At 37.2% G+C, this 26,599-nt stretch overlaps 3 protein-coding genes across 3 annotated transcripts in view; 2 read left to right on the top strand and 1 right to left on the bottom strand.

Annotated features, from left to right (window-relative positions):
- The window catches only part of LOC143281248 (F-box only protein 48-like), a 7,289-nt gene extending 1,253 nt beyond the window's left edge, over positions 1–6,036 (top strand). Inside the window, exons 2-3 of the mRNA XM_076586357.1 lie at positions 125–331; positions 1,321–6,036. Coding sequence (XP_076442472.1) covers positions 125–331; positions 1,321–1,482 — 369 coding nt within the window. The 3' untranslated portion in view covers positions 1,483–6,036. The remainder of the gene's footprint in view (positions 1–124; positions 332–1,320) is intronic.
- Positions 5,560–14,534, bottom strand: LOC143281247 (acidic fibroblast growth factor intracellular-binding protein-like). Its single transcript, XM_076586356.1, has 9 exons — positions 14,383–14,534; positions 13,019–13,217; positions 11,600–11,726; positions 10,675–10,775; positions 10,089–10,222; positions 8,960–9,135; positions 8,355–8,441; positions 7,461–7,558; positions 5,560–6,665 (listed from the first exon to the last, which is right to left on the bottom strand). Exons 1-9 carry the CDS (start codon positions 14,462–14,464, stop codon positions 6,581–6,583), a joined length of 1,089 nt encoding a protein of 362 aa, XP_076442471.1. The 5' UTR covers positions 14,465–14,534; the 3' UTR covers positions 5,560–6,580.
- A 504-nt stretch (positions 14,535–15,038) lies between these two features.
- On the top strand, positions 15,039–26,101 carry LOC143281246 (eukaryotic initiation factor 4A-III-like). The gene is made up of 11 exons (XM_076586355.1): positions 15,039–15,200; positions 17,815–17,887; positions 19,525–19,654; positions 21,212–21,344; positions 21,699–21,779; positions 22,199–22,340; positions 22,798–22,936; positions 23,551–23,666; positions 23,931–24,038; positions 24,391–24,518; positions 24,979–26,101. Exons 1-11 carry the CDS (start codon positions 15,059–15,061, stop codon positions 24,993–24,995), a joined length of 1,209 nt encoding a protein of 402 aa, XP_076442470.1. The 5' UTR covers positions 15,039–15,058; the 3' UTR covers positions 24,996–26,101.
- The last annotated feature ends 498 nt before the right edge of the window (positions 26,102–26,599 follow it).

Below are 26,599 nucleotides of genomic sequence, written 5' to 3'. Positions count from 1 at the left end.
TTTTTGAGGGAAGTACTCCAGCTTCAAAATGTCATTGTTCAGCACGCACTTGCACACGCGCGCGCACACACACACAGAGATTTATATTCATGTGTGAGTGTGTGTGTTTGGTTATTTTGTGCAGACACAGACATTGCCTGAAGAGATATGGCTGAAGATATTTACACACTTGAATCCTGTGGACCTTTCAAGAGCAGCCCTGGCCTGTCAACAGTGGTCACAGCTCATCAGTCAGTCAGAATCACTGTGGAAATCAAAGTGTTTGTCTGTCACTGATACACAGATAAAACAACAGATCTTGTCAGATAAAAAGGCTCAGAAATGTTGGAAGGTAAGTGAAAAAGCTAGTGCACTGGATTTAAGAAGAGGTGAAGATGGGTTTTTGAATGCTGTTTCTTTTCTTGTGTAAGTATCTCTTTAGTGATACTGTTTAGGTAATACTATAATAAAAATGCACAGATCTAACAAAACTTTCTGTATAATTATGGATTTCTGCATAATATGAATAATTTTTTGTACTAAAAAAACTCGACTCGGATATTTTCATTTTTCTATTCCTTTAAAATTATTGAAACACTAACTTTTTATCATTCTTATAATGTTTCCAAAGTTAGGCACTTTGGTCATGTTGGTAAAATTTGTCTTGTTGATAAAGTTGTAGAGTTACATTCATGCAAATGTATTGAAAAGATTTGGACAATAGATTTGTTTTCAGCTCTCAAGTTTTCTAGAGGTTTGGTTCTAGAATTCCACATCCAAATATTCACTGCAATTTTTTTTCCTCCTCCGGATATGGGCACTGGAAACTAGCCAACAGAATCTAATGTAATGATCAGTGCAAAGATGTGCACAGATACAGACTGAGACAGAGTGGCAGACATTTATACACACAAAGGGATCACAGTCTCTTCTTCGAGGTTCACACAGGATGAACCTCTGTGTGTGTGTGTGTGTGTGTGTGTGTGTGTGTGTGTGTGTGTGCACATGCATTAGAACAGGGACAGAAAATATGGATTGATTTTCTGAGGAAAGTGTTTTGTCAGCCAGTTTTCTCAAATGTAACTCTGTGTTATGACATATTGACAAGGAAAGTCATTTCAAGGCAGTAGCACATCCTTGCAGTGAATGTTATGTACATAGCCTTATAGCAAGAAATAATATTGATTAGCTTCTCATATGAACTCAGCCTCTGACTATCATTACACAAAGTGAAGATAACCCACACAATAGCACATATATCAGTTAAGTATTAAAAACCTGGATTGTTTTGTTAGCAAGTTGCTTGGAACTAATCTGTTGTTTGTTGTCTCGTCTCTTTAGGAAGCATACCAGGACAACTACGGCCACCGGTTTACAAAGCGACAGTGGCTAGAGGGCAAGATCAGCAACATTATAAGTTTGGATGAACTTCCAGCCAAAGCCTTTTGTCCAATGGATGCTCACACATGGGGAGAAATATTTGAACGTGAGCTGAAAAGGTAGCTGCAACATTGCCAGGATGCTTCCTGAAGTGCAGATAGTCTGTCGAGAAAAAAATGAAAACTTGTATCAATGTGAGACAGAATATTCTTTAATTTTTTAAAGGACTATGTTTTAATTGTCATGTGGCATGAACATTTTGTTGCTTTTTTAAATGTGGGTTTTATCTTCAATGTGGTGAAATTTCCTGTGTTTGGACTCTGATATTTCAGTATTTTTTGTTCAGTTTGTTCTTGAAGTCAACTCCATGAAGAAGAACGAAGAGTTCTCTTTGCTTTTATGTTTATCTGCTTGCCATTTTATGTTCTTTTGAGACTGATGTGACAAAATCTTGATTTTTAAATGAAACTTTATGTGCAATACAAACTAATCTGCATGCTGTTTTATATTTACTTGAAAGAGTGATTTTTTTTTTACACTGTGATATGTGATATTATGATTAGATTGTTTGTGAAACTGAAAGAAAGTAAAACTAAAAGTTTAAAGAAGAGGCTGAATGATCTCACTTTAAAAACAAACAAAACAAAAAAGCACCATGCAACTTTCTCTCAGTTTCTTGTATTATTACATGATATTATATATGTTACTTCATCATCATTGATAATTGAATAACAATGCATAAAAAAGTTTACTTTTGGCTTTCCCTTAATTGTTTGCACTTCAGGTACCTTGCAGAATGAAGTGGAACAATATAATAGTGTCATATGAACTGTAAAGCCACTAAAGGGTTCCATCATCAGCACTTCCAAATTCAAGGAAAGGGGTTTGCATGATTTATATAAAAAAAACCCTCTGATGTTGCCCCTTAGACTCTTGGAGGAAAGGATTGGAGACAATGCAGTGAAAGCTACCATTGAATAGAGGCTTTTTGAAACAACTTTCTTCATCATGTAATCGCTGAAATGTTTGTGTAGTGACTGACTCAAATCCTGGAAGTATCTGTTGGATGGAGAGTACAATTTTTTCCTCCAATCTCTCAGAATTCCCCTCGACCCACCCCAATCTCTCTTGTCAACATGTCAAAATGTGTTGGCATTCTTGGCCCTTGCTCCTTTCATAAGGGTATCCTGCAGGGCAAAATGGTCCAACATTAAACCCGCTCATAGTAAGTGAATACCAGTGGTACTAATAGCCCCACAATGCCGAAGGTGGTCTCATCCAACTTCCATGGATCAGCTGTTATAATTTTGATGCAAGATCATAATTTATCCATCTGCTGTATGAGCATTTGACTTGTAATTTCCACCTGACACAAGTTGCTTGATGGAATAAAGAATTATAAGATTTTGCAAGATCGCCGTTATGTATCCATCTGTTCAGTAAACATATGACTCAACTTCCATCTGACATAAGTTCCTTGGTGGTACAAAACATGCCAAGATTTTGCAAGGGAGCTGATTTGTTTGTTTGCTTGTTGTTGTTTTTTTCCCTTTTAACTTGACCCCTCTGACTGCTGGCCAGACCAGAGGCTTGTCTGATGGTGACAGTGATTTTGATTATAAGCAGTGCTGTGAAGAGGACTGTGTTCTTTAACATGACTGTTTAATTTTGACAATATCTCTTATCTTTTGTATTTGGTAAATGGTTCTTTTAATTTGAACATTGAAACATAGTTTTATGTATTTCTTTTTGATGTGTCATTTTCAGCATATCTTTTGTCCTCTGACTGAAATTATCATTTGACATTCTGATGCCATTATCTAAGAAAATATTTCCGGCAGATTAAAGAACCCCATTAGAGTGGTCTTCAAGATAATCCTTTTTGCTCCTTTCTGTCCTCATACATTTTTTATTTTTTTATTTTTTTTTATGAAATGAGCAGCTATGAATGAATGTATTTCCACATTTTGCATGGAAATAGCAGTTCATGCAAGGGAAGTAACTTTTTCAATAGTCATGGGTGGGAAAAATGAAAGGGAAAAGAAATGTATGTCTGAATTGATCTGATCATAATAATCTGATACTAGGTGGGCAGTCAAGCTCTCACTTACTCTAAAAATTCTGTAATGGTCCAGAACAAGTTAAAAGTAGATCCCAAAAGTGTTGTTACAGACGACCCTGTGATTGTGATGAAGCATGGAATTTTATGGGAACAACCAAGTAACCCTTATTTTATCTAGTTGTAAGGAAAACAAAGTGAAATTTACTGGTAAGTTATTTTTCAAAGCCTTGGAATTACAGCATCAAGAAAGAATACTGGTGTGGTATTGCTAACAATTAATGCCTGAAACAGTAACAAATGAACTTTTTCCCAAATAGCATCTTTTGTATCATGTCAGTTTTGAAATCTGCAGTGGCAGAAACCTTTAAAAAAAAGAAAAAAAAAAAAAAAAAAAAAAGAAGACATTTTTATGAAGTCGTGTTTGTTTTATGATATAATTACGGTACAAGGGATATCCACACTTTTTCATGTCTTCCAACATACCTGAAGCTTAAAATAAAACATCATCACCTTTTTATATGCATTATTAACTTGGTTGCAATGAAAACAATGATTATGTTTGAAAATATGCTGATTCACAATTATATGCATGTTGCTTATAGGCATGTTTCCTTTGGTCAGAAGATTCAACAAGCAAGCTTTAAAATGTACTTTTCTCTAATGCAGTGCTGTGATGGTAAAAAAGAAAGAAAAGTAGCATGTGTGAGTGTGTTATAGCAAAATAATATAGTCATGGTACAGTTATGAAAAAAAAAGGAAACATTGTTCTCAAAGTATCAATGATCAGATTAAAAAAAGAAAGAAAATGTTTCTTGTTTTCATTGACTGAAGATCTGATTTACTACTTTTGTTTTCTTTACTATTCAGTTGTTGATAACCAGATTCCCTTCTGTGAAGATGTTTGTTCATTAAAACTGATACTGATGTTGAACATTGATCGTAGAATTTTCTGAAATAAAAATATAGGGCAAACCATTTCCCCCATAAAACCTAACTTGTTCAGACAGCTAAGATGATTTGAATGACATGTTTGTCTTGTGTATCTAGATTTCAACAAGTATATAAGACAATAAAAATACCTCTTCTACACTTTATATATATGTATATTGTGTGTTTACTCTTGGTTGATTGCACACATTTTCTTACAGTCAATTAACTGCCATCTCCCTGAGTGAAATTTGATCTGTGCATGATTTTCCAAGAGTAACCTGTACAAGTAAACAAGTTCTCTTAGGGTAGGTCTGTATGTTTTCCAAAATGTCCACAAAACAAGCTGCTCTGATTATATTTTTGAATGCTTGTCTCAAATACTTTCCCATCAGTGCTAGTTGCACAATGGCAATTGAGTCAGTCAGTGTCTATCTGTGGCAGCTATGCCAGTCAGTGTGTACCAATGGCAGCTGAGTCAGTCAGTGTGTATCAATGCAGCTGGGTCAGTCAGTGTGTACCAATTGCAGCTGATAAGTCAGTGTGTATCAATGGCAGCTACCCCAGTCAGTGTGTACCAATGGCAGCTGAGTCAGTCAATGAGTACCAATGGCAGCTGAGTCAGTCAATGTGTACCAACGGCAGCTGAGTCAGTGTGTACCAATGGCAGCTGAGCCAGTCAGTGTGTGTCAATGGCAGCTGAGCCAGTCAGTGTGTACCAATGGCAGCTGAGCTAGATTTGGAGTATGACATTGATATCCTTTGTTGATGAAAGGAAAAGGTTGCACTCTCAAGGGGAGGTCTGTGCATAAACCTTTGCCAACACTTCCCCACAGTCTCAAGGTTATGAGGGAAATATGTGCATAAAAGTTTGTCAACACTTTCCCACACTCTCAAGGTAATGAGGAGAATATGTGCATAAAACTTTGCCAACACTTCTCCTCACTCTCAAGGTTTTGAAGGGAGATTTGTGGATAAATCTTTGTCAACACTTTCCCTCACTCTCAAGGATATAAGGAGACATTTGGGCATAAAACTTTGCAAAACCATTAGGTATTTTTTTTACATGAATCACTTATCATCAATGCTTCTTCAAATTAATTCTGACCTTCAAACCTCCTCAGTGACTAAACTTCACTATAACAGTGTAAATTGTAATGTATCTCATCATCCTGAATTTCACATGAAGCAAGATCAAAATGAGTACACAGTTCAAAGTGAGAATTGTTTATTGAAGCAGAGATGTCACAACACATATTCATACTTATTTAATTAAACAGAGACTACTGTTACTGCTTCTGTTACCTTTTTTGCTGTCTCACCTTCTGTTGCTCTGGTGCAGCTACACAATTTACAGCCACACCCAGGTTTGGTTTGTCAAGTCTTAATACTAACAGTTTACAATAAGTGCCCACTGTTAAGTTGCTTTAAGGTCACTCGGCAAAGGAGACCGCGCAGTGTGCTGAATCACTTTCATGGTGTCCCACAGTGACTGTTAAGATTCAACTTCACAAAGACTTGATCTGCTAAGCCCCTTGGTCATAAGTGTTCAGCGCTGGTGGTTATGATACTACACTGAGAGGACAACACATTTTATGCGTCATGCTAGAAAACAACAAATACAGGCTTGGATTCTCTCTGATAACAGCAGTGTTAAACACCCACCCTTTTACAATGGATCAAAATAAGGTCTTTTTCCAGAAAGACTTAACACTTTAATTATTGTATTTCAAATGACAGACAGATGCACGTTTGATTTGGTCTTTTCATATAAACTGTGTTCAGTGTATTGTTTTGTACAGTTCATATGGCAATAATGTTCACTAATGTGGATTTATTTCTTTTTTTCTTTGATTTTTCTTTGATTTTGTTTTTTGTATGCACAATGTGTTTGTGTATGAAAAACAAATTGGACAAGTGAAAGCTACCTGCCCTAGTATGGGCCAAATTGTCAGTGGCTCTGGAATAGCAGTCTTTGACAAGAAAATCACCTGCACAGCAAAACTGGCTAACCAGGGTCCCAGCAACATAAATTATCCCCTCCAGCTACAGACAGTTTTCGCAATGACTCTGGAATGACAGCTCTGTGAGAAAAACAGTTCCTGCTGATCTTTTCCACTGAGTGCAGCACATCTTGCGTCACATGATCAAAGTACAGCAAACACCATTCCTCACAGCACAGGATGGATGGTCACAGCGTTCAACCACTACAACAAATCCACCGGCAAAACGTCAGGATCTGGGGTACATTCTGATGACGCAGGGAATGAGGGTCCCCATGTAGCGTTCCCACACTGGCTGTAAGTGAGGGGAGGTCCTGTGAAAAAGAGAAGCATTGTTTTACCTGACTGATCTCTGCGCAAAATCATTTTCTGTGCTCCAACATTGTTCGCTATTTAGTCCTGAAAACCAGAACACTTATGTTTTCACCGCATGCTTCTTTCATGCTATAATCACACAAATCAGACTGTTTATCCTCCTGTAAACCTCACCTTAAGAGCAATGACATCCTCTTTTAAATTTTTTTTTTTTTTTGCAATAAAAATCTTGTCTTTCTCATTTCCTTGGAACAGAACCAGTCTGATAAACTCTTCTGACCATGCAGAATTAAGTCATCGAGAAATAAGCAGTATCCCTATCGCTCTCTTTGTTTTCTGTGTTTTGCTCATTGTCTTTCTCTTCTTCCTTCCTGCTTTCTCACTTATAGTACGCTCATCTATATTTTAACGATAACTTGATATGTATGAGTATGTGTGTGCACATACGCATGTGCATAAATATGTGTGTGTCTACAGGAGCTAAATCAAACAGAAAGGCTAACACCTTCGGAATGGCCACCTATGTTATTGGATTTAAGGAGCTTCAGTAGTGTGGTTAAATAAATGTCTCGGGTCACTGAACATTGTTCATCTGATGTTAAAGTATTGTCTGCAATTCTTTGTCAGGTTCGAGCTTTGGTTTGTGAATGTTACTACCATCATGAAGCCTTCATGATCATCTCAGATTTATACAACATGAATTAGCCCCAAAACAATGAGATGCAAAGTTCTCTCTCTCTTCTCTCTCTCTTGCACACATTCATACACCATATCACATTCTCTCTCTCTCTCACCTCAAGAAATCCATCTGCAGAGCGGTGTCCTTGTAGGCAGTCAATACTAACTGTATGTCAGCACAGCTCCACTGACTCAACATGCAGGGCTCGATCAACTGTTGGATGTTTACATACAATTTGCTTTCCATGAGCCATACACACAAACGGACCAACATATTATAACACTGAACCTGCTGTTTGCTAAAACACTGGCAGATGTCAACTACATTCTTGGATATATTATTGGTATTTGTGTTTAACTATATGGTTTGTGTGTATGAGTGTGTGTGTTTGTGAGAGAGAGAGAGAGAGAGATTGTGTGTGTGTGTGTGTGTGTGTGTGTGTGTAAGAGTGTGCTTGTGTATATTTGCTGATGTGTGCATACATGCTAAAGATAAATTTTTCATAAGAGCATTAAGGATTAAAAAAACAAACAAAACACAATTGACCCAAGCAGAACAATAAAAAGAAATTTACAAGGGGTACTTTACAGTATTGTGCTTCAAATAAGAAGCTGCAGCTCCCCCTCGGTCTTTACTTCGAGTCAAGAATTATTACTTGCCCTCATGTCCATATGAAAATTAGTCTTAAAAATCTCAGAGCCCCTTTCCCCTTTGACTGATTTATTTATCTGATCCGTAATGAGATCTTCAGAACATGCACCATTTATTGTGTGCCATAAACTGGAAATAATCCCAAACCCTCCCCCCAAAATGAAAAATAAAACTGAAGCATTGTTGTGTCATGGCACACAAATCCTATTTAAACCAACTAAAAGACACATTCAGGTGTTTTTTTTCTTCATGTTTTCGTAATCAAAATATTTGTTTCTGTATAGGTCAAGCTGTACGAAAGAGCTGCATATATCTGATAACTCAGTAAAGTCTTTACTGAATTTGAAAATGTACTTACTTTTTCATAAAGATCAACAAAGATATCCTTGGATTCTCGATTGTGGTTCAGTCCGTATGCAATATTGATGATGGTCTTTGAGAGTGTCTGGAGAGGGGGGAACATGAAAATTATCAATAACATGTACAACAGATTTCATAATTTACTTTGAGGGTGGTATTTCAACTGCCAAAAAAAGTAAACTATTTTAAGTTCATATAGGTTTGGCTAAAGTCCAGATTTTGATGCACAGCAGTATAACAGTGTCAGTATACAACTGTACAAAGAATTGGAAATCATTTTATATAGCAGTGATCAATCTTTTCCACTGATTCAATACACTTTTGTTATTTAAAAAAAGAAGTAGTCTCTACCACCTCTTACACATACACACACATGTTGGGCATTAACATAAAAGTGTTTCTCCTGAGAAAATTCCCAAATCAACATACTAATTAAAGCCATTAAAACATTTATGTTGAAAAACTGAGATTGCTTGTCTGCAGTGTAAAAAAAAAAAAAAGAAAAAAAAAAAAAAAGACTCGCTGTCTACAAATCTTAACATAAAGAAATATAAACACACATGCTGCACACTGCATTTAGTTGTACGCAGTGTGAGCGCTTACCCTGAAGTTATCCCCCAGCTGTATTCTGACTACGTCGGAGAACCCATGGGAATCTTTGAGCATGAGGCCGCGGTGTTCTTCCAGACATTCCTTCTCGACCAGCACCTTCAGCTCTCGCAGCATCAGCAGAAAGTTCCTGTCCAGATCCACGTCCATGTCCTCATGGTTTTTGCATTCTGAAATGATTTTTTTTTTTTTAAACATTTCTTTTAAATCTTCCAATTTGGTAACACATGGAAAATTAACATAAATACATACATGGAAAAGGGAGGGAGAACAATATGGACGAAACATGCGAAAAGAAAAAAAAAAGTAACATACAAATATAGTATCCTTATGAAATACATACATGGGAAGGGGAGGGGGAACTTTGCACACTGCATTCCAGAGCACAGAGAATTTTTCCATAACATTAAGGTTTTCCACTCTGAAAGATAACATAATTTGCTGACATGATATAAAATGTAAAACAAATAACTATACATAAAACCAAGATCATAGATTGAACCAATTAATACTGGAAGAACACAAACAGTGAACCCCAGCTGCCCCCCCCCCCCCAAAAAAAAAAACAAACAAAAAAACAACAACAAAAACAAAAAAAACAAAAACACAACAACAACACTGTTGAATGTTTATTTTGAATTTTCCTCAATCTGAAACAACATTGAAAGAACAAGAGCTGTATACTAATATGGAAAAGTGAAAGGTTAATTTTTTTTTTTTCATATTCTTATTTAATTTGTTGTTATTCTATTCTTTGTTGTTGTTTTTTTCTACATATTCTTTAAGTGAAAGTAATCCCTTATTATTATTTCTTTTAACATAAACATACATTGTGCTCATACCTCACCAATGAGGTTCAACTTCAAGTTTCAGTTTTTGTTAGTGAAACTTTCTTATCATCATACAAATGAAAACTAAAAAGATCAGGATTAACCAAAGAAAGTGTAAAACACACACACACACACACACGCACACAAGCGCACACACACACATTCACACACACATCAACATCATTACAACAACAAATACACACCACTGGGAGGTGCGACAGGCACTGGGCATACATTTACTCATTTACTTTCATAAGTCATTTTCAGCAAATGGCACAATACATGCAACTGACCAACAGAGCTGTAGGACCAATTGGTGATCATGTGCGTAGCACAGACGGCAAAGTCCCTGAAGCTCAGATAGGCCAGTTTTTTCTTTCCAGTCTCAAAACGATTATTGGCAATGAATGTGATTGCAGCATAGTCTCTGAAAAAGGGCAGTAGAGACTAAACAACATTGACAACATAAACAACTGATTTCTTTATTTTTCTGAGTTCACACACACTCTTTGTCTAATAAACAGGAACTTGCAAGAAAACAATGACATCCACCAATACTTCTGGACACTGAAATATGGTACCTCGCCAGTGTTGAAGAAATGAAATGCACCAATACTTCTGTGGGCTAAAATATAGTTTCTTGCCAGTGTTAAAAAAATTACTGAATCAAAACTTCTGGACTAAAAAATTCAGTACATTGCCGGAGTTGAAATAATAACATGCATTAATACTTTTGGACCATATCAGTATAGTACTTTGCCAGCATTGAAATGATGATATTCATTAATTCTTTCGACTCTTAAAATAAAGTACTTTGTCAGTGTTGAAAAAATAACATGCATTAATACTTTTGCAGTTTTGGATGCTAAAATTTAGTACCTTGCCAGTGTTTCCGACAAAAGGAAATGGGTACGGATGTTTTCCACCAAGTATCCCTTCATCTCTTCAACTGTCTTGAACACCCTCTTGATGTTGTCAAACTGGAAAGAGAATGACAACATTTTGTTTTAATATGTATGTATTCATATAAAGCAAAGCTAAAGAAGAGACCATTCTGGAACCATACTGTATCTTTTATTCCAACTGTGAATGCAATATAAACAAAATTTTAAACTGATATCATACCTCTTTGCAAACCAAAGCATCACAATTAAAATATAAAAAAGAAAAAGAAAATATATAATATGAAAGATACGAATAAATTACAAGAAAAATTCAGTCTGGAAGAAGAAATCTTGATTTTAAATCAAAACTTAACTGAAGACATAATTCAGAACAAAATTGGGTATTGATTCAACATATTTCAGTTTTATCTGCATATCTGAATAAAATAGAAAAACACATTTTACATGCACAGTGTAAAGATAATGTTTGTTTAAAAAAGGTTTCCAGTTTAGCCAAATGCATCCCCTTTTTGTTGGAATATCAAAGGATTGGTGTTTAAATCAAAAGAACCAATGAAAATTGAATTATGCATTAAATCAAATGATGGACTGCTTAGCAACTATGTCCATGATGTCACTCTCTCAATGTTAGATGTTCTCTAAGTGTATGCATTTGGGAAACTATTGGAAAAAAAAAAGAAAAGAAAAAATAAATGAGTTCTAAATGCCCTTTCATCTTAAACAATATATTGCAACAACCAGCACTTGTAGGATGGTAATGTTTTTCTGGATCAAAGACAAAGATATGCTTCAGAAAAGAACTGGACTTGCATTATGCACTCCCCCCCTTCACCCCTCAAAAAAAGAAAGAAAAAAATGAGAATAAAGATAAAAATAAATGCAAACGAACATGCACTTACCTGTCTTCGACAACTCCTCAGTGGCACCACTGTCTGCTCACTGATATCGTCAAGGTCTTTGCGAGTTCTGGATGCTAGCTTTTTCCCAAGTATCTCTCGTACGACATCAGAATCAAAACTGTAGTACCTGCAAAATCCACAGTGCATACATGCAATAATAAAATGATTCACATGCATGAATAGAGATCTACAACAACTGTGAACTGTTGTGTTAAGCACAGGTTCTGATTTGATTTCCATTTGATTTGTATTAAATTTCTTCTTTCAAATCAAACATGAATCTCTGGCATTCACTTTTTTTTGTTTTTGTAATAGTTTGTTCCTCAACATTTAACATGCACCTGTCACTACTCACAACAGTCTGAGAAGTGGAACCATGAACAACACTCAAACCCTTGAAGATGCCATGTAAGTGAAAACTCTGTTTTCCTAACACTACAGAAAAACAATCATGGGAAATTAAGAAAATGAGTTTTCATACAAACCTCTCTCTCTTACCTAAAATAAGCACACATATGCAACAATTCTAGACTATAAAACACACACACACACACACACATTCACACATGCGCATACAAATAAACTTACACTAATTTCAGTTATATATACACTGCAAACTCTCTTTGTACATACATCTAAAGCACACACACACTACAACACACACACAAACACACATACATATGCACACACACACAAACACACCCAGAGTTTCAGTTTGTGAAGGAGGCGATGCTGTGTTTGGACAAATGTATAAACCCTACACCACATCTGCTGGGCAGATGCCTGAGAGCTGCATAACCCCACACACTAGTCAGGCCTTTAGTGCATGTTTATTTGAGTACCTAACAGAGTGGATTTCTTCTATAGAATTTTGACACAGGAAAACACTCAGTTTGCCATGGGTTCTTTTTCAGTATGCCAAGTGCGGGCTGAACACTGGATCTTGGTTCAACATCTCATCTCAATGACTAGACACTCAGTTTATTTTCTGTTCAAACTTCAGAGAAAGGGCGAGACTGGTAATCAAACCCATGCCCTCATGGACACTGTACTGGCAGATAAGCATTCGTTCGTTCGTTCGTTCTTTAGTTTAACGTCTTTTCACTATAAGTGATATTAGCATCTTATCTTAACCGTTCTGCCATTTTCCTTCTTCACTATACACACACCCACTCCCAACACACACTTATAAATTCACACACATATACCAGCGCACACATTCAATACACAAACATATGACACACATGTTCTCTCACAACACACGCCGGCACACACACTTGTAAACAAAGTTAAATATATAAAACAAAACTACGCAATATAACAGCATACATGACAGTCCAGATGAACAGAGTTCATGAAATCTCCATGTGCAACATAACAAAGAAATCAACAAATACATAACAGTGCATCGCTTCATACTTTTCAATGAGCATGGCCTGTGTGACTTCATCAATTTGGTAGATCTGCTGGTTCTGGAGGCGTGGAGGAGACTTCAGCATGCTCTCCAGACCACTGAACAGACGGAAATTATCTTGAACATCACTCAGGAGATCATCCAAGGTGGCCTGGAAAGTCTGCAGTGCCTCCTGCTTCTGTAGCATGCTGGCAGCTTCATTGGCTGAATCAGAGTAAAATGAAAATACCAAGATTTATAATTACTTTTATTAAAGGCATTGATAATCTTATCAATGATGGTGATGACTAAATCATTACTATTTTACAATTTGAATGATGACCAGCGGAATCAACCATCTCTGAATCTTATGCAGTATCAGGCATCAGAGGTCATGAGAACTAGATCTTACATCCAATCAACCATGAAGCCATTGAAGGCCATGTCTGTTTGACAAAATGATAACTATTGCCGGCAATTGTTAATTAGCTGTGTCTAACTTCTAAGTTCCTTCCCATCCAAAGGACTAGTGACATAATGCACCATTCTAGGTACTAAGAAGATATCTGGTCTGGTTCAGATCCACAAGCTACATCGTTTCCCCTCCTCTTCAAAACCTTGAATGGTGACTTGGGAGCTAGTCTTTCATATACAAAATTAATCATGAGTACCTATTTAAAGCTTGTGGTCTATTTAAAACTCAGAAAATTAAGTTGTTTTTACTTTTCTTTTTTCTTAATGCAAAGTTATAGCCAAAAATTTTTTAGAAGGCATTCTAATGTTTGAGACTGAAAATCCTTATCTTTTTTCTTCCTGAAAAATTATTGCCCAATTCTTTTAGAGAGTGGTCTCATGACTTAGACTGAGAGTGTGTTAAAATCTAAACAGATGCAGGCCTGTATTCAGAAGACTTTAAAACTCTGACCTTGGATCTAGACAAAAGTACATCAAACCAAAAAAAAAGTTATAAAGTTACACACACAAAACCACCTGAACTGTTGGATATTGATGCAGATGAACTTGGTGAAGTATAAAAAAAACTGGAAAGGAGGAGGAAAGGGGTATTTAACGATTGAAAATCCCCCCCCCCCCCCCCCCCCCCCCCCCACACACACACCTCGAATAAAGAAGTGGGAGGAGAAGGGACACGAGATTTTGCATACAATGAAAAATAAAGAGAGAGAGAGAGCGAGCGAGCAAGAGAGAGAGAAAGAGAGTGTGTGTTTGCGTGTTTAAGTGAATGTATGTGCTTCTCTCTCTCTCTGTATCAGTGTATGCCTGCACAGGAGTTGTGCGGATGTACGCACATATTATAGCCTTTTTCATTGTGTGTATGTTGTTCACCGGCCAGCTATCTTTTTTCATGTTATTAGGGCAATTGTCACAATACCTGTATATCCTCTTAACCACAAGGTATAAACTTCTGGGTCAATCATAGTGTGATTACCCACAAAAACTTCTACTTCATTCATCGTTCTGAATATGTTTTTACTACGGGCTGTGCAGCAAAACAAGGTTGGGTCGAGTCAGCCAAGGACGACAATCCCATAAATACTCCATGTACCATTTTGCCAGAAACAAACGAAAACCAGTTAAAAAAAAAAAAAAAAAAAAAAAGGGAGAGGCAAATTTACAATTAAGTCCAGAGTTTGCATATTTTAAAAATCTATGTATTCTTTTTTTCTATATCTGTATTTCCAGTTTAATTTTCTAGTCATCATATGACGTAACAATGTTGACTGACGTTTGTGAATGGGTGATGGTTGTGTACATTTTTCAGTTATTCTGAGCGTTCTCAGCATGTAAAATAACATGATCCTACTAGAAAAAACAAAGGTGTTTTTAAACATGGATAACAATGCGCAAGTCACATTACTAGAAAATTAAAAATCAACGTTTTCATTATCAAGAAGTCCGCTTTGTATATATTTACATTTTTAAGACAAACTATCTTTCCGGCGGAAGCGGTTCCGTGAAAATAAAAACTGTCAAAGGGTGGGCAGTAGTCACGTGGCCTTAACTTATAAAAGAACGATAACCACCGAAAACACACACACACAGTCAAAATGGCGGCGAAGGGAGCGAGACGCGTTATGCAGGAAGATTTGCGGGCTGTGGAGTTCGAAACAAGTGAAGATGTGGATGTTACACCTACATTCGACAACATGGGGCTTCGAGAAGAGCTCTTAAGAGGAATATATGCCTACGGTAAGTCTCAGAAGAACATTGACTGTTTCATATCTGCACGTGGGCATAATACTTCGCAGTGCGTGTGTGAGGTGCATTAATTTTACTGTTTGCCGTTGGCGGTTTCAAGGTTTAACTTGACTCACACTTCTCGGTCTCATTCTCATAAAAACGTGTTTTTGAATTAAGACTAACATATCACTGTTTTCTTATTCGGGAATAGCATGCTTAATGTCTTTAAGGTTTCCGGTGTTTGAAGCTCCTGTAATTTTCTTTGTCAGTTTGTGACAGAGTAGGCTGTAACTGAAACTGATCGGTGATCTACACACTCTGAAAATAGAAAGCCTTTCATATGTTTGTATTCCAGCTGTACATGTAGAAGATATAGATGCTAGAATTAAATTTTGGACAGGAAGTCGCATTTGAGTGATTCTATGATCATATAAGATTTATGTTACAATCATTAACATGTCATTGTAGTATATATGTCACTCATGTGTGTGTCACTCATGTGTGGTACAGTTGTAATCTTGTATACAGTTGTATGATACAGTGTCTATTCTGAAAACTCTCTTCATGGGTGAGATGTCTAAAACCAAAGTAAAGCCACCGAAGGTCTTTACATTTTTTCTTTGATTTAAAAGGTGTTGTTTTTTTTACGTTTAAAGAAGTATCAGTTGTAGTGATGGACACTTTTTGTTATACAGCAAACACGCACTGTAACTGACAGTACATCACTACATGTTTGTTATTGTATGCTAAATAACTTAAAACAGTAAAAGAATTGTGTTACCACATGCAGTACTATAACATATTTGGTGTTACTTTTACTCGTTTTAGTGATACATGATGATGATGGCATACTATGCCGCATAGGCATACAATTTCAACTTCTTTGTAATGAATTATGATATAATGCTAATATAATTATAGTAATACATTATCTAGCTTGTGTTACTCAGTTTACTGTTGTTGTCTTAGACAAAGGCATGCAACTTCAGGCCTTTGAACGTTTTCAGCATTTATGAGCAGAGACCCACAGTTTGTTTCAAAAGAACAAAAGACTAACAATAGCCACACTAACATTAACAATACTTGTGTGTGTAAAGTGATTAGTAGTTCTCTCAATTTTCCATTTTGGGGGGGGGAGAGGGGAGAGGCAGGGGGGGGGGGGTTCTCAACAAGAGCAACAGTTCATGTTGCTTGTTAAGCATATATATATATATCTGTATGACTTAGTTTAAGTTTCATATTCAATATCTCAAAGAGGGGACATTTCGTTTGGACAAATCCATATATTCTACTCCAGCTACTGAGCTATCCAGTTGCTTCACCTGCAGCATGACCCAATGTGCTTAGGCCTTGACTGCATGCATATATTATTTAGCTATATAAATTTTGTAGCTCACTTATATAGACCCATGCCTGTGCATCCTTGAATGTTACTCAGCAATGTGTAAAATGCTGGTCACTGATGATTATCACATGATTACAATGTAAAAGTAAAGTGCAGAGCTGACATTTAGTATAAAGTAAGGAAACTAGGTTTTGTCCTTTGCCATACTCTTGTTCAATGACATATTGACAAGCATGGTCATTCTGGGTTGCATCCACGGACAAACCAGACCCCACACACTTCTCTTCTTTCCTTGTACACACTCTTGAGTCTGACTCTGGTAGTCACCTCTGGATGTGCATTCATTTCTTTAGGGGTAATGTGTGATTCAAGTCTTACTGTGCACCACACATGTATGAATACAGTGGGGGGCAGTTCACATACACACATCATCATCATGCTGTCAACTCAGAAGAAAAAATAATAACCAAATTGGCAATATTCATTCAGTCAGTGATGCTCTTGTAGTTTCATTTCAACCGATGATTAACACATAGACTAGAGACATTAGATTTAGTTTTACTTAGTTTTACGACTCATTAACACATGGACTGAAGAGAGAAAGGGAATTTGCAGTGTTGTGTTTTGAAAAGAGCTGCACACATGAACCTCGCCAATACAGCAATAAGCAACATAGCAACCAAGTAAGTGTAACCTCCGCTTCCAGTTAGCTTTTCACCTGTGCTCCGATTGGATGTTGAACATTGCATGCCATTTATTGATCTAACTTGACCAAATAAAAAGATTGTTTTTATCTAAACTATTTAGTATTTTACCAAAAATACACTTGAGCTAAATTCAAGCACAATTAGAAGCAAACTCGAACTCATGGAGATGTAATGACTGATGTTTTAGTTTCCTTATTATACTTTATTATAGGATGTAAAATGATTGAGTGAATAGAGCATCACACAGGTTCTGTACATGGACTAGTCATGTAAAGCCAGTAAAGGGGGTAGGGTGGAGGGCGTAAACGTGTAAAGAATTGTCGGTTTGAGCATCTTCACAGTAGTGGTGACCATCCTGTTTTTGCCAACCTCAGGCGTACACTTGTCTTCCAATATCTGGTCACTCGGTGCTTACACATAGTTTGAATGACCCATGGTCTTTGCTTTTTGGCTCCTTTTGTTCTCACCAGTCTTAAGCTGTACTGTTCTAAGAATGATTTCTCAATTTAAACCTGTATTTTTGTGTGTGTGTGTGTGTGTGTGTGTGTGTGTGTGTGTGGTTTCCTTGCAGGTTTTGAAAAACCCTCAGCAATTCAACAGAGAGCTGTGAAGCCAATTGTCAAAGGAAGAGATGTGATTGCACAGTAAGTATTCAAATATTCACATTGTAATAACAGTAGACAACTTTCAAATGCATTGTTTTGTTCTTAGTCTGTGTAATAATGTATACTCACTGGCATAACTAGGAAATGGCAGCTGAAAAACTGAAATATGAATAATATATATATATATTTTTTTTTTAAAGAAGAAAAAAAAAAGAGCTGTTGTTCGAGGTTTTAATTTGAACTTAAAATTTTATATATTTTTTTATATTGTTCACGGTTGTGTTTCTTGACAGTTCGTGAGAAAGCTGGAATTGTTTTGCATGTTAATAGTCACCAAAGCTACTTATCAAACTATAAGACATTAAGAGGAAGAGGATCATCAAGATTTTACAATGCTGAATATTTTTGTGATGTGTAATTTAACAGGTGTGAGGCATTCTTGAATGGGCAAAATGATCAGGTGAGGCTTCACTGCAGAATGCTCTAGGCATTTGAATGAGCGTAACAATATTTGTGCAATTTACCCTGCAGCTTGCTCTTAAACTAAGAGAAGAAAGTTTTACCATAGAGGGATTTACAGCATAGTACTTGTAAGTATTTTACTAATTATCTGTCACATTAACTCATTCTGCGCCCCTAACATGGCCCTTTGTGGTTATCTGGTCTACGAGTAACAAAGATTTATATGTATATGACCAGCTGCCGTGGCGAAGTGGTTAGCGTCGCGGACTGACGGCTGGGAGGACGCGGGTTCGAATCCCAGCGGAGGTGGGTTTTTCGGTCCGTGGCCGGCTCCTACCCAGAGTTGAGTGTGCTGTGGGCTTAAATGGGGAGACTGGGACCACACAGTCGAGTGTCATCCACTTCAAGGATGCGTCTTTGGGTGTGTTGCTCTAATTACCTGACCAACACTGCAAGTGTCTGTATCTCTCGGGCCTGGTTAACGCCGGGATATCATTATGACAGGAAGCGTAGAGTACAGCCTTGTCACGCAGTCCCAAACCAAAATGGACCTCCATAGCAATATCGTCATCATCATCGTCATCCTCCTCCTCCTTCATCGTCATCAATATAAAAACAAAATAGTCTCAAAGTCTGTGGCCTTTCATGCCCTGCTCTCATGGTGACCTCAGTTTCGATGCCCCTCCACTTCCGTGCTTGGGGTGAGTCCTGTCAATGTCGTCAGTGTCGGCAGATTCATGGGGGGCTGTTGTTTGAGGGACGTGGTGGCGGTCTCCACTCTGGGAGAGACGCTCACTCAGTCTGGCTCCGCGACTAAGCCATTATTGTCGTTAGTAGGGGGCTTAGTAGGTGGTGTCCTAAGTACGTTAAAACAGAACAGGCACCACTGAACACCACCGAAGTGACTCAGCAGCAGTGCAGGGTCTCCTCTGGTGTGTGGCCTCCAGGCGACCTAACATCGATGGTTCCCTGTGGACTGCCGACGCTGGAACTGCGACAGACGAACCCGGGTGTGGCCGTGTACGGGGGAATCTAAATGAGCGGCGTGGGAGTAATGCCACTGAAACGGTGCAGATGATGGGGCAGCAAAAAAAAAAAAAAAATTTATAAGTATAGGTAAGCTCATTCTGGATTTTGTTGTTGTTGTTTTTCAAGCATTGTCTGCACTTTTCCCTGGAGTTTGCATCATGGTCAATGAATGATGATGATTACAGAGCTCAGTCCGGGACTGGTAAAACAGCCACATTCTCCATCTCCGTTCTGCAGTGTCTGGATATGCAGTTACGGGAAACCCAGGCTCTCATCCTGTCACCCACAAGAGAACTGGCCAATCAGATCCAGAAGGTAAGCTTGATAGATTTGCTATTAGTATTGGTATTACTTTGTGCTGAGTGAGATTAACCAGCAGAGTGCCTATAGTATAAGACATCAGCTGACGTCCTACAAAAAGTATTGCCATAGTGCCTATAAGACATCCACTGACATCCTGCGTATGTTCTGATTTTTCCTTCATAAGTTCATTGGAGTATGGTTCAGTTCACATAAACAGACTCTGAACAGTTACCTTGATGTGTCTGGATTATAAAAATACTATTTAAATGAACATTCATCAGGTAGAAGACCCCTTTCTACTGGATAATAATTTGCTAACTGACCACGTGATATGCGCATGGAAAATGGGGTTGCATCATGTGCAAAATAATGCGTTGAAAACTGTGTCCAGTAAAGCAAATTGTCTCAGTCAGCAGATTTACACAATTCTGAAAGCTCTGCTTGTGGTTGTGGACAGATTTCGCGATGGAGAAGGAACTCTCTTGTCTGATGATTGGTTTGAAAATGAAGGTGATTGACAATGACAGTGATGAAACTGACAGCCCCATTTTATGGTAATTCAGTCCATCTATCCAGTCAGACAGCTTTTTTTGAACAAGTGGCTATGACTGACAGAATTCGAGCTGTGAGTGTTGGAAGAAGGGGAAGAGGGGGAGAGGAGTGATGTAAGACGATAGGATGAATGTCAGCCAGAGTTCATGAAGGGGACAGTGATTTATTTACATGTCTGCACGAGCTGTGATTTGTTTTTATAAACTTATAGCCTGTTTTAATTTCTTCCACAGGTATAATCTGACAACAGGCATGCTATTTCATGCTGTATTTTGTTTCTTTTCTTTATGGATGTTATTATGTAGAGGTGGAAATAGACTTTTTTTTGCCCAAAAATCATTATCTTGACTTTACAATCCTGAACAGTTATCTGCAATCAACCTAATTGGGTAAGGGAGCCCAGAAGCAGAATCTACATGCATTTTTCTTCACAAAGTTTACTTTCTTTCTGTATCACTCATAGCTTTTGTGCTAAAATTTTTTGTGATTTATTACCCCCGAATCCTCAAAATTCCCTGGCAAGGGGAGAGCACTTTAAAAAATTTTTTTTTTTTTTTTACAAAATTCTCTGACACTGAACTGGTTAAAGAAAAGTAAATTTATTTAATTTATGTATTATATTTTTTTAAATACTTTTGATATAGGTAACTGAAGGAGGAAGTAGGCACAGGAATCAGCTTGTCAGGAAGCTTCAGTAAGAGTGCCTGAAATAATCATTTTATATGAATCGTTTACAAATTACGCAGTATTGTACGTACCTATTTACTGACCATTATTATGCCCTCTCACATGAAGGGCAGCAATGAAGATCCATCACTCTTGTATGTTTTGGGCCATAACCCCTGGACTATTGTACATGACATAATTAATGTCTTATGTGAGGCACATAAAGTCCATTATATGGGTAATTTGCGCCATATAAGTACTGTATACTATAGTAAGTAATAGTATTACTATTATTTTACTTTAAAATTTTTTTTACATTACCATGATTATGTATATATGTCCTTGTTTCAGGTGATGCTTGCTCTGGGGGACTACATGAATGTGCAGTGTCATGCCTGTATTGGTGGGACCAGTATCGGGGAAGACATCAGAAAACTGGATTTTGGGCAGCATGTGGTGTCAGGCACCCCAGGCAGAGTCTTTGGTAATGTTCAGTGTTTTTGTCAGTGAATACTTTGATCTTTGTGTTATGTCTCAGTTTATTTTTTGTCATTTTGTTGCTGTTGCTTATGTTTCTTTTGCATTGTTATCGTTATGATACAGTTTCACATGGTTTTTTTCTTTCTCTGTTTTAGGAAAGTTGTTATGTTCACCTACATTTGCAAGATAAGTAAACTCATGTCAGAATGCTACAGAGTTTCTGGTTTTATAATGTTTTGCGCCTTTCTTTGTCAATGGAGGTGGTTTTTTTAAAATAGACTTCCATTTGTTTTATGAGGTTTCAGAGTATCTAGACCCAAAAGACGAAAATGTAACCATTAAAAAAAATTGTTTTCAGACATGATCAAGAGAAGGAATCTTCGAACAAGATCTATCAAGATGCTGATTCTCGATGAAGCTGATGAGATGCTCAACAAAGGTTTGTTTATTTGTTACTTACTATGCTCATTACATTGAGTATTGCCAAGAAGAAAGCCTTTTTTGACATTTTGAGATTTTTAGGAGATTACACATTGATATGACTAAATACATTGATAAGGAATTTTATTGTTATATGTTCTCTTGTTTACATTATCATTATGTATCTTCGGTTTTTTTTTGTTACAATGTTTCTGGTTTTTTTTGTAATAGTCAGAGATGTTGTGATAATTGTGTTTAAAATTTTTTTTTACCTATTGAACCAGTGTTTAAGTTAGATGATATATATATTTACTTCCGTGTACCTGTGTTTTATTTATAAAATTCATGTCAGATGTATTATGTTTAAATCTGTTTACCAGTGTTTAATCCCCAAAATGCAGTGGGTTTGCAAATGAAACTGACTTGGATTTCTTTCAGGTTTCAAAGAACAGATCTATGATGTGTATCGCTACTTGCCCCCTGCAACACAAGTGATCCTCATCTCAGCCACACTTCCCCATGAAATTTTGGAGATGACCAACAAATTTATGACAGATCCCATCCGTATCCTCGTCAAGCGGTAAGATCTTTGGTTGCTTGTATTCATATAGTTGACATAACAAGGGTCTGTGCAATGTGATCAGTGATTGATATTTGATGAATTAGCAGTGTTCTGCTCTGGGTCAACTTTGTTCCGGAAGAATATTTGTTTTTGTATGCCTTTTTTTTCTTTGCCAGGTAGGGTCTACATACTTTTCATACTGTTTCAGGTCTTATGGATCAGATGCATTAGCCAGAGGCTACTTTACTGTCATTTGGGTGATACCACACACTTACAAATTTTCTGTTTAAAGTGTCAGGTGAAGTTTATATTGGTATTAAATGATGACTAAATGCACCAAGTTTTTGTTATTTCAGTATGGTGGTGAAAATGATTATAAATGAAAGAAGATATCACTTGGCACCATAGTAGATTTCACGTGATTTTTACACAGGTATTCATTGTTAGTAACTTGGACCTTCATGGTTGATTTCAGTGATGAACTGACGCTGGAAGGCATCAAGCAGTTCTTCGTGGCTGTGGAAAGGGAGGAGTGGAAGTTTGACACACTGTGTGACTTGTATGACACGCTGACCATCACACAGGCTGTCATCTTCTGCAACACCAAGAGGAAGGTAAAGTAAAAGCAACATGAAAGGCTGTTCTGCTCATAATTTGCATACATGTTGTTCGCAACAGCTTAACAGCTGGCAGTGATGACAGTATAAAAACTGAGCACATCTGATGACTTGTCAGAACCTCAGAACCTCGAAACTGAGCCAGCTGCATGTTAAAGTGTGTGTGAATGAGTGTATGCATGCATTCATATGTCTGTAAGAGTGATTTACTTGTTGGTGTTTGGTGTGTCAAAATTCTAGCGGAAACCGTCAACAAGCAAACACATCCAGAAATAGAGTGTGCAAGATTTACATGCACAAATGCTATCTTCCACTAATTGTTATTGCCACTCAATGTAATTAATGTTAATTAATATTAACCCCTATGCATTACGTAGTGAAAAGTTGTGACCTGGAGTTCATTAGATAATGGCTTTAGTTTTGTGTAAACAACAATAGAACTGAATCTGATTCTTGTGTATTGGCAGTGAACAAGTAGAACTACTATTTGACATAAAGTTGCAGGCAAACAGTAAGGTCTGCATAATATGGTACGTCAGACAGCGGAAGCATTTCTTTTAGGGACATACTGAGCAGAATGCAGAAATATTCTCAATGTCATGTTTTTGCAGGTGGACTGGTTGACAGAAAAGATGAGAGAAGCCAACTTTACTGTGTCATCCATGCATGGTGACATGCCACAGAAAGAGAGAGAGGCCATCATGAAAGTGTTCCGTGCGGGAGATAGGTGAGTGCAATGTCTTAGAATGTTCCATGCTTTCTGAGTGTAACTTAGCAGCTGGCAGTGAAACTGATACATTATAAAAGCTGAGCACATCTGACTACTTGTTTTTGGCACATAAACATTATCTATTTGTGCTGGTGCGTGCTTGTATATTTTTCTGTGTATGTGTGTATGAGAGAGGGACTTAGTGATGAGAATGTGTTCATGAATCTAAATTTGACCATGATGTAGCGTGTTGTGATGAAGACAATTTTTTTCACGTTTCAGTCGGGTACTGATCACAACTGACGTGTGGGCACGTGGCATTGATGTCCAGCAGGTGTCCCTGGTCATCAACTATGATCTGCCCAACAATCGTGAATTGTACATTCACAGGTGAGTCTAGCATATTGCCTTTAACTGAACAGAGCATGAGCTGTATTATATAGTTGTACACAGTTTTGTTTGTACACAGTTCGAAATGAAGCTTATTTTTAAAGCTTATTTTTGTATTGATAAGTATGCACAGAGAGAAAATTGCAGATGATGTGATTTTTATTTGGGATGTAAATACGTAAATGATAATACTGCACAATTTATATGTATATGTAGACATTGAGTGTTTAAGTACATGTAAGCATTTCCAAATGATATATGAGTACATGCATCCTAGATAGTAAATTAGAGAAATGCTGGCACTATTACATGCATTTTTTTAAAACAAATTTGTGACCTTTCCACTCTGCAGAATTGGTCGGTCAGGTCGTTTCGGCAGGAAGGGTGTAGCCATCAACTTTGTGAAGAATGACGACATCAGGATCTTGCGTGATATTGAACAGTACTACTCCACACAGATTGACGAAATGCCCATGAACGGTAAGTGTTTGGGAGATATATTTATAAGTAATACTATTAGCAGAACTAAATGGTAACCTTTTGTAAAGAAGTATTCATTTGTTATAATAGAAATTCATCTTGTCATGTGGTGACATTAATTCTTATCAGTCCTTGAAGTGCTGATTGTGGCAGCGGATGGGAAGAAAAAGTGATGCCTGTGACATTAATATAACTTATTATTTACGGTTTCTGACCCTCTTACTTCTGAACTCTCTCACATTTGTTATACAAAAACAGGTTACTTTTTTTTTTCTTTGAGAGGGAGGTGGGGGATATTTAGCAGTATTTTTATATCCTGTGTAAATGTATCTTACAATAATAACTGTAATAATGATAATAACCATTTTTATTTTTCTTTCCCATGAGATGAAACTGGTAATAAGCACATAATGGACTGAAAATAAATGTAAATATGGTTGGCTTCTTTGTACTGTTTCAGTTGCGGACTTGATCTAGACGGATTCCAAAGCAAGCTGTAAAGTTAACCTGCCTCTGAAGATGTTGTTGGTGAACAAGTGAATCTACCAGACATCGTGACTTTCCTTGTGTTGAAAAAGCAAGTGTTGTATAAAAAGAAGAAATGGGTCACTGACATTTTTTTGACATTTTCATATCTTGCACAAATGTTCATAATGTCATTGTCATTTTGAAGAAGTTGATGGTTGCTTGTTTTTAAAGGACTGTTTTGCCAAACTAGGTTTTGAGTTTTGCTCATGTGGGTGGCTGGACATGTGACTTTTGCAGATGAAACTGATTCACATGCAAATTTTACATATGCACACCACAACCACCAACACCACAGACACATCCAAGTGCACAGACGCATGCATGTGTATAATATGTATGCACATTTCTACAGTGGCTGAATGGACACACACACACAGGGTAAAATCCTTTTAACAGTTTCTGGAAATTGACAAAAATATGAATGATTTACAGTTATTTTGCTTGCATAAGCATTCTTGAAAATATCAAAAGGCAGATGGGATAATAGCTGCCAAATTATTACAAGCAGAAATATGAGTTCATATGACAACAATCTGGTGAATTTACCAGCAGCTTCAAGAATAAGGAGGCTGTTTCATTCAAAAGTATTTCCCAGAAGACTTGAACAGTTGTGCGTGTTTGTGGCAAGGAATGTGAGAGCATGCTGCTGAGGAGAGTTCAAGCAGCAAAACATTCTGTACAGGAGCATTGGAAATTTTACCATGTAGTCGTATCCTTGTAGTGAATTATTCATTCATCATGCTCATTTCTCATTCAGAATGGAATAAAGAACTTTCAACTGTGGACAAAATAAGTGTGTATGAGTATTTTAATTATCCTGTTCTTTTTCTTTTCCTTATTTTTATTTGTTGTTGGGACATTTTTTCCTTCCTGCCATGAACAGGTTCTGCAACTTCACCTCTGCGTCAGGGAACATGCACCTGAGACCTGTTCCCCATACATAAAAGGATTCTAGTTTTGAAAGTTGAGACTGTAGGTATAGTTTTTTGTTTTTTTTTATGAAAAAGAAATGGAAAACTGACATTGTGGCTTGGAATAAATACATTCATAGGTTGTGCCATTTGTTAATGATGTTGCACAGTCATGACAGCATGTGATGTTGCACATCTGGAATTGGTTTCTTACACTACCAATTTAGACATTCTCTCAAATAAACCTCCTTCACCATCACCCTCTCCTTACACGTCTCGCCTCCATACCTCTACCAGCTCTGTTTTTCCATGTCTGTGAAGTCGACGCAAGGGAGATAATTACGATGCCCATGTTGTGGCACACAGTACTGTCCCTTAGATTGTTCCCCGTGAATCTGGTGGTTGAACAAGACGTACATTTGACCTCTCACGCCTTGTACACACACACACATACACACACAAATCAAAATCTAAAGAAGAGTGTGTTCTGTCACCTGTTGAACTAATGAATTTGTATAAAAAACAAAATCACTCACAAACTATTACAGCCATCGTATTACTGTATCACCAAAAACAGCCAAGCATGTGTGCACTCTGCCATTCGCACGCAGACTCGCACACACATGCGCCCACACCAGGTAG

Source organism: Babylonia areolata, chromosome 4 (genome assembly GCF_041734735.1).
Source record: "Babylonia areolata isolate BAREFJ2019XMU chromosome 4, ASM4173473v1, whole genome shotgun sequence".
Lineage (NCBI taxonomy): Eukaryota > Metazoa > Mollusca > Gastropoda > Neogastropoda > Buccinidae > Babylonia > Babylonia areolata.
This window is presented reverse-complemented; position numbering and strand designations above follow the sequence as displayed.